The 8,760-nt window shown below is 41.1% G+C and overlaps 1 protein-coding gene across 4 annotated transcripts; it reads right to left on the minus strand.

Moving 5' to 3' along the window:
- Nucleotides 1-3,834: 3,834 nt before the first annotated feature.
- On the minus strand, nucleotides 3,835-8,633 carry SRP19 (signal recognition particle 19). 4 transcript variants are annotated; one of them, XM_064641660.1, is made up of 5 exons: nucleotides 8,512-8,633; nucleotides 7,188-7,263; nucleotides 6,134-6,205; nucleotides 5,214-5,325; nucleotides 3,835-4,167 (listed from the first exon to the last, which is right to left on the minus strand). In XM_064641660.1, exons 1-5 carry the CDS (start codon nucleotides 8,553-8,555, stop codon nucleotides 4,034-4,036), a joined length of 438 nt encoding a protein of 145 aa, XP_064497730.1. In that variant the 5' UTR covers nucleotides 8,556-8,633; the 3' UTR covers nucleotides 3,835-4,033. The 4 variants fall into 4 exon arrangements, with proteins under 4 accessions (XP_064497730.1, XP_064497729.1, XP_064497731.1 ...); XM_064641659.1 differs by having other exon boundaries at nucleotides 8,497-8,570; XM_064641661.1 differs by lacking the exon at nucleotides 8,512-8,633 and adding an exon at nucleotides 6,283-6,380 and having other exon boundaries at nucleotides 7,188-7,238.
- Nucleotides 8,634-8,760: the final 127 nt, after the last annotated feature.

An 8,760-nucleotide genomic window follows, 5' to 3' on the forward strand; every position in this document is an offset into this window, starting at 1 on the left:
CTTCCCCCTCCCCCCCAAGATTCATTACTGTGGAACTAGTAGAAAGCTCTCTAAAAGCCCAAAGGAAGTAATTGTGCTTCATGGCAACCTTAGGCAGCAGTTTTTGAACATTAGACCTTATCAAAAGAATTTGGAATGCAGATCTCTTCCCAATAGTGAGCACCACAAGCATCTCTCTGTGCAGCTGCCTCTTTCTAGGCTTCATAGCCTGGCTTACCTGAGGAATTGTCAAAGTTTAGTGTTCTTTAGAAATGTAGAGAGGAAAAATTGTAAAATACCTGGATTTTGACATTTTTTCCTCACGTTGGTTTTTTAGTGTTCCATAAATGACCTAAACAAACAATGCTGCACCACTATTTGTGGTGGTGGGCAGTGGTTTTGTTGGAGTTCTTTCTGTTACCACGGTAAGTAGGGCATTTCTTCTGCTTTTCCAAGCTCAGCAGAAAGAAAAATAAGGTCAGAAAAACATAAAAGACCCTCACAATGATAACATCACCACAAGTGATAATAAAATGAAAATTCTTCAAAGCAGGATAGTTAACAAAGCATAGAAATTCTTGTAAGTAGTCTAATATTTGTTAGGTCAAACCCTCACAACTTTTCTAATTTTCCAGTCTTATCAACTCCTTAAATAATCTGAGAATCAACTAAAATTATTATAACTAATTCCTCTAGTCACCTCCCACCCCCATTTCAAATTCAACCAGTTCCTCTTATGAAAAGGAGGAAGAATTTTTTGCAAAAAAACAAATCCACAAATCTTTGTAGGTCAGTATTTTCTGTAAACTGCATATCTCGCAAATATCATGAACATCAATCTTGTCTTCTAGAGAATTTGTACATTCCAGCGTGATGGAATGAAACAGCACTTGAGAAATGACAATGTAGGACCACTAAGGAAGTCCTTGGTTGTGCAACTTTTTGCAAATTAGGTTTCCTAGTGGTATATAAACTCGTAAGGGATTCTGGAGCAAAAAATCCTCAGATGACCACATGAACTCATGATCTGGTCAATGAAACATAATTGATGAACATCTTTGAATTCAGCACAGTTTGGAATGGCGTAGTTGATGCCTTTGCTGAGGCTATGGAATTCCACAAAACATTATATTTTGCGTTACTGTGTCTTTGCAGGAGAATTCTTTAAAGATTTCAGTCAGACACATCTGAAAAACAAACAAACTGCACCTAAAAGAAACCCCAACCCTTGATACAGAAAGAGACACAGGTGCTGTTTCATAGGAAATAGCACTCCAGTGTAGGCTACTCAGTTCCTACTTGGAATGTTATAAGGATTCTGAGCTCACGTCCATTTCAAATGTTTAATCTTTGTCTAGGTATCCAGAAAACTGTGTAGGGAAATAACAAGTGTATACTTTTAAATAACTAGACTAGTATCTTCTGAAGGGACACTAGTTCAAAATCCATATTTCTCCTGTTTTGATGGAGAGTAAATCGCACTCATTGATGCATGCCTTTGTTAATTTTGCCACCTACAGGAAACCACGGGCCACTGTGCCTTTTTAGTAATGATGCAGCACAAGCAATGCTCACAGAAAACTGTCAAAAGCAAGGCAGGTGAAATAAAAAGGTGTCCATTATCACCCAGTTTTTCTCTCAATTTTTTTTCTTTTAAGTCATAGCATTGAGCCCAAAAGTTGCAGTATTTCTGTGTTTTTACAGAAGCCTTGTCTGCACTTTCAGTCCCAGAACGTCCTGTAAGAATCTACCCTGTTCCAAGGGCAGGAACTGAAGGGTGAAATTGAGAGAAGGGTGCTGAAGAAGAGGGCAGACCTGCAGAATAACTTGACTTAATATCTTGCCCTGCTTGTATTTAATCCCCTAAGGAACATATGCTACTCTTACATGGATGAAATATTTGGGTAGGCTTAGGAGGGGTGAACTTCACCTTGGACACTACTGCGCAGGTTATCCATGGATGTGAAACACATGGTGTGATTAAGCCAAGTGGTTAAAGCCTCTCTGGTATGGTGGGTGATGACTGAAATGTAAATATGGGAAGGCTGGGCAGTGTGATCATGTCACACTCCCCCAAATCCACCAAGGGAAGTGCCATGTGCTCACGGCAGTGGGAGCAACCACTGGAAACAGTGGCTGGAAACAGCCTCTGTGCTCCAGGACACTGCCCAGGACATCATCCTGGGCCTTGGAACACAAGCCTTATGGAGACACAACACCCCAGAAAGAATCAAGTCAGACAATGGGGCTCATTTCCAAAACAACCCCAGACAGAAGAACATGGCAGTGAGTGGGGCCAAAGAACATGGCAGTGAGTGGAAATACCACATTCCCTAGCATACACCAGGCTCTGGAAAGGTCAAAGGATGCAGTGGATGGTTAGAGACCACACTGAGAGCAATGAATGGTGGCCCTTCACAATTGGGATCCATGTTTAGCAAAGGCCATCTGGTTATTCAACACTCAGAGGTCTGATCTGCCAGTCAGGCTGGCCCTGCCCAACCTAAACTTGGTGCCCTTGGTGGATTATCCAAGAGGATGGAAAAGTCCAGTGTGTGTCTCAAAGCCATGAATTACACTGTATGATGTTAATTACTGTGTAACACCATGAATTACCCCTTCTGTGGTGGCTACATGCCCATCACCACACTGGGCGCCTCACAGTGCCCATCTGTGACAGGCTGAATTTGGGGATCTGAACCTGACTCGCCTTTTGGTCATCACCATTTCCCATCACCACACTGATGGAGAATGGACTGTGACTGAGTCCCACCACCACACACCACCTTTCCTGCCTGAAACACCGTTCTGACAGATGGAGCCCAAGGTCACACACTAAATGAAATCAATGGACTTTTACAGGGATTGTCCATAGACTATGGGAATATTATCTGTTTGTGTACATAAATCCAAAGGGAGGTAAGTGATGGGGCATTGGGAAGTGTGGGACCTGGCATGACATAAATTATATGGAATAAGGTGTGCCTACTGTCCTGGTTTCAGCTGTGACAGACACACTGAATTTTCTCCCCGGCAGCTGGTACAGTTGCTGTCTTTTGGATTCAGTGTGAGGATGATACTGGTAACACACTGTTTGTTCCTGAGCAGTGCTTCCCTTAAGTCAAGGACTTTTCAGTGCCTCATGCTCTGCCAGTGAGGAGGTGTGGCGAGAAACCAGGACAGGTGACCCAAACTGGTCAAAGATCATCCATACCACAGAGGGTAATTGGCCAGGAGGGACTAATTACTCTTGGGGGATGGGCTGGGCATCGGTCAGCAGGTGGTGACTGATTATATTGTGCATCACTTGCTTTTCTGATTTTCCCCCCACCCTTTAAAAAATTGTATTAATAATAATTTTTATTGATTTATTATATTTTAATTACTATAATAAGTATAATTATATTTTGCTTTGTTTAAATTATTAAACTGTTCTTACCTCCACCCATCAATTTTTTATTTCCTGATTATCCTCCCCTCTGTCCAACTGGGGGTAGGGAGTGAGGGAGGGCTGCTTGGTACTTAGTTGCCAGCTGGGGTTAAACCTCATCCAGCCTGGCCTTGAACACTTCCAGGGATGGGGCATGCACAAGGTGTATGGGCAACCTGTGCCTCACTATGCTCATAGTGAAGAATTTCTTCCTAATACAGAATACTACAGAATTAAGACAACTGCTTCACTAGCATAAATACATGGTTTACTATGGCAACCAGTTTCCAGCTTTCTGGTCTGCATAAGAATATTTATTTGTCAAAAGCTGCATATTTCTTCTGGGAGGAATAATTCTCCTACCCACCCCACCTGATTATGTTCTTCCACTTTTAAAAGTGGGTGCTTAGCTCCGGACTTGCAGGTTGTGTGTGAAAACAGATTTATTGTTACACAGATGCAAGGCAGCTAAATGCATTCCAGTTCTGATAAAGCAGGCAGTTCTGTTTAACTTCCCCTCTTTATTTCTTGCTTGTATCTCTCACTTCAAAGCTGCAGCAACATGTCCATCTGCATTTGTTGTAGGTACAACTATGCAATGTTACAGTGATTCCAGGTGTGAGCTCACTTCTTTTTCTTCCCTTTACCTTTCTTGCCTCCCTCTCCTTGCTGAAGGCTTTGATCACTACCTCCCATCTTCTGAGTTCTTGTTTTCAGTTTGGGAATGGTTTCTGCAGCATACAGCATCACTGACTTACCTAAAAATACACGGAGAGATCAATGTATGCCTCACACGTTAATGCAGCATTTTCAAACTTAGAAACTTCAGCCCCACTTCATATTTCACTTAAACTGGGTATAAAGCCCAGGAGTTCTGCTTCCTTCCTTTGTGTACCAAGCAGCTTGTGAAAAATTATTGGAGGGGGAAAAGAAAGTGCAGAACTGAGAAATATCCCAACAGACTGGAAGAGGCACATAACCTGACAATCTTCGATGTATCTACAACCTTCCTGCTACTCTTTCACTCACCTCTTACTGGCCCAGAATATTTGGGACAGAATGATCAGGCAAAAGCTACAAGCACTTTTAGAAAGGCACTGCTGCCTTCCAGAAGGAATATGGTTTTTAAATCATCTCCTTCAGACTACCAGCACTCTTGTGCTACTCTAGATTCCGTAGTAGTCTTGCTCTTTCCTTAAGACACGTACTGCTTCCCTTTCACACATGGATTCATTGTCAGGAAAAATGCAAAATACTGCATTATTTGTCATTCAAGGTGAACTATTTCTATTAATTAGTTAAGGGCAGCTGCTTCATTATTAATTTACGAAATCTCAACTGAACTCAGTATGTATTTTATCAACTTGGCATCCACACCGATGCCTAGCTGGTGTGTGCAACCTAAGAAAAAAGGTGGAATTTAGCCATTTAAACACCAAATACTCTGTTTTAAATGTTAACAAAACAGTAAGCCAAAAGTGAATAGACGCTTTGTTCCACATAGCAATCACACAACATTCCCCATAGTCCCCTGCTGTGACACTGCGGCAGAAACTGCAGGATTAAGGGCAACAACATTTTACAAACTCTCCTCAGTACCCACAGTATAACTTGATTTAGTTGACTTACACAGGCAAAGAGATTTAATGTAGAGTTATTTATAATTAAATATTATATGTATTTAATTATAAATAACAATTTATAATAGTTAAAACTAATTAAAGAAACTGGTAACATAAAATAAACAAAGTCTTCCTGGTTTATTAACTGAAGAAGTGCCTAAACCCAGGTACTCTATACTCACGTGTTGGAAACTGAGGTAAACATGGGTTGCCATCATCTTGTTTGAGCTGGATTCGTACTCTACCTCTGTACTGCACGTCTCTGTTCCACTCTCTAGGATACATCTTATTTTTCTGTCATGCAAAAGGACAAACTCATTATAATGAGCAGTGGAAAATGGAACTGTTTCAGAGTCATAGCCTTCATTCTTGATGAAACATCACAGGTCTCTCAGTGGTATTGGTTGTTTCACAGTGCATTGTTCAACTGCTTCTGAAAAGCAAAGTGGTTTTACTGGTTTTTGGATACCAGTAACAAATCCTAGGTGAGGAGCTCAATTCTTCTTAGAAAATTCAACACTGTTTTAAATTAATAATTACTTCAAGAAACAATCTGTGAAGTCACTTCTCTAGAAATCCAGACTCATGGCCTAAGAACAACAAACTATTAGCATGTATTGCAATAAAAAGCTAACATTCTCTGGCTAAAATGTAACTCCAAAGGGCTATGAAGACTCCAAGCATCAGAATCCTATTCCTATACAACACAGTCATTGCAAAGGTAACCACTTTTCATTAAAAACACGCCTTTTTAAAACCTTAATTTGCAGAGTTGCAGCTTCCGAAATTAGTTTTTATTCTGACACACTTTCAAGCACCCATTACAGTCTTTTCAGAAGGAGAGTAAAACAGAACTAATCTTTCCATAAGCTTAAAAGTGACATTATCTAAGAAATCTGAGATATTTCTAACTTGCATCAGTTTTCCAACATTTACTTCATGATTATGGTCAGTTATCATTCAAAGCAAGCAAAGCTACTAACAAAACTTCTCAACTGCAAGTTATCCTGTCCATGAGAAAATATATAATGACAGAACAGAGATATCTCAAGTTTGTTTGTTTTGGGGTTTTTTGGTGGGGGGGATTCTTTTTGAAAATTACCTCTAATAACACATTGAATCCAACTGCTGCACATACATCTTGGATTTCTGTAGATGTGGGGTTTTCAACAGCCTGTTGAAACAACGTGTTACAATTAATTAGTTTTCAACAATGATCTGCCTACATAACAGTAGTTATTAGTTTCCCACCCTATACTCTGTAACTAGAAAAAGTAGATGGGGACAGAGAAGGTACTTCAAATACTGACACATCTACTCTAGAAGTCATCTATCAGTGCTTCTGTGGTCTACAAAACATTTTAAAAAAAGAGAGAGAGAAGACATCAGGAAACAGAAAACAGATGAAACAGAATTAATTAAGACAGGGAAGAAAGCAAAAGAATTGCTTAGGAAAAGTAACTTAAATTAATTAATAGTTATTGTATGTACAAAGATACCAAAAGCTGTGAATCAGTAACAGCAAACTCACAGTAAGGACTGAAGGAGGAAAGAACAGAAAATTTCTAGATTTTTGATTGGTAACTTGTATGCTCATGAAAGATTTTGTTTTTAACTATTCTCAGAAAAACCCACAACCCTAAGCAGTGAGAAAAGCCCTTTATATTCCCAGCATTGCTTGTTAAAATTATTATAAAGCAGTGAAATGATGAAAAACTATTTCTGGACAGATTATAAGCAACAATAACTACCAAGTTTACATGCATTTCAAGTTCTAACTTTGAAAGCAACAGAGAGGACAGGACACAGAGTACAGACATACATAGTTAGTCTCCGAAAAACAATCATTAGCTAATTATTCTTTTCTGCTTTGCTTTCAAATTTGGCAAACTACTTGTATGGGAAGTTGAGTGCATTAAGCTCCTCATTCACCTGTTTGCCCAAGGTGCTGCTCACATGAAAGCAGACACTTCAACCCAGTGCTCTTCTACTACACTCACATGCTGGCAGCAGGCTATCTTCAAATACAGTGTAATTTCCAGTTACCAAACTACTTGCCATGGGGGATTGGAAAGATCAGAGATATATTTTCTAGCTCTCTACACAGTACTGCATAGCAAAATAAAACACCTTTTCCCTACCACCCACAAAATTACTTTGTCTATAGGAATCCTCCTTCCTTCTGCTATTGTTTTCTTGTTATTCAAATATGCTGGATAAATGCAGATGAATCTAGGAAGAGAAAACAGTCAGTTTAAGTAAATGACATCAGCTTCTTTGTTACTAATGCAATACTTTCCTAGTAAAACCAAAAAATAAATCCCATGGCTACAACACAGCAGTTCCCATAAGAACAACCATTTATTTTCCCTAGACTGATTCGTAAAATGTTGTAAAATCCCACTTGGAGTTATTACAGGCACTGCAGGACCATTTGGCTGAGATGCTCCTTGCATGACACCACTTTTTGGGGCACTGTGCGTACAAAGGGCAGCACTACCTATTACAAGAAAAATAAAAAGAGACTGAAACAGGATGTTTTGACCTATTTCTCACACCCCTGAAACCTGGCAGGGTACACACATCTTTCCCCTAAAAGAATTAAAGAATGTTTCCTGAAACGGTTTTACTACACTAATAGTTAACTCAGTTCCTGATAGAAGGAAGCGGCAGATTTTTTTTCTGCAATAGTTTTGCCTTTCTGTGTGCTCTTTGGTGTTTGGGTTTTTGTTTGTTTCCTTTTGTTTGTTTGTTTTTGTTTTAGTTTGATGTTTTGTTTGGTTGGTTTGGGGGTTTGTTTTGTTTATTTTTGTTTGGTTTCTTTTGGTTTTGTTGTTGTTATTTTTGTTTTTGTTTATTCATACATAGATCAACCCAGATTTGGGGCAAATTTATAAAGCCACCGAAAAACTGTGCTTAGGAACTTGATCAAAATTTTGCAATGGATTTAAACCTGTCGAGCACATACGGGGGATGAGACTGACAGAACCTCAATTACACTTATTAGAAAATTAAAATGCCAGCTAGGTAGACCAGGAAGTGGAAAAACGCCTACATTTATTTGGATAAGGACCTACGAGAGCATAAGGAAAAGCGAGTAAATCGTTTGATGTTCACACAGCTGGAGAACGACAAGGACTGTCGCTGCGTCTCAGGAAACGCTCCTTGCTGCCTCTAAAACCAGCCCAAATCACCTCAACTCTGGGTATTTTCTTCTTTTTTCTTTCCAGTGGTGTTTCCCTCCCTATTTGCTCTTTATGAGCCGACTAGTTCTTGTGGGTCCAGCACGGGAATTCCAGTTCCGATACCGACTCTCCAAACCACACACGTACCACCACCATCCCAACCACCACCCCCCCTTGTTCCGCAGGAATTTCACCACCACTCCTAGCTCCGCCCGCGTTTTCTGCATCCCGAATGACACATAAGCAAAGAAACACCCGCAAACAGCCCGGCCCAGCGCACCCGGACCCGCGGTACCTCTCCTTGTCGGCCGGGGACGCGGCGCCCGCGGCAGCAGCCATGACAGAGGAACCACCCCCGCGGCGTGGGGCCCTCCCCCAGGGGCCCGTCCCTGAGCTTCCATTGGACAGCGGCGCTGTCTGTCAAGCGCGGCAGCCTGTGAGGAGACGCCACGTTCGCGCCGCCCGGGGCCGCGCGCGCGGCTTCCGCCGGGAATGGCGTCGGGAAGGGGGCCGGGAATGGCGGGCGGGAACCGCGGGGGTGTAG

Source organism: Pseudopipra pipra, chromosome Z (assembly GCF_036250125.1).
Source record: "Pseudopipra pipra isolate bDixPip1 chromosome Z, bDixPip1.hap1, whole genome shotgun sequence".
Lineage (NCBI taxonomy): Eukaryota > Metazoa > Chordata > Aves > Passeriformes > Pipridae > Pseudopipra > Pseudopipra pipra.

Excerpts from the sequence above, each read along its gene's own strand:
- SRP19 (XM_064641659.1), bottom strand. The coding sequence starts at position 8,555 with ATGGCTGCTGCCGCGGGCGCCGCGTCCCCGGCCGACAAGGAGAGGTAC. Across the intron at positions 7,264-8,496 it reads GAGAGGTACCGCGGGTCCGG|ATTCATCTGCATTTATCCAG; the intron begins GTGCGCTGGGCC and ends TTCTCTTCCTAG. Across the intron at positions 4,168-5,213 it reads TTTACCTCAGTTTCCAACAC|GTAAGTCAGTGATGCTGTAT; the intron begins GTGAGTATAGAG and ends GTGTATTTTTAG.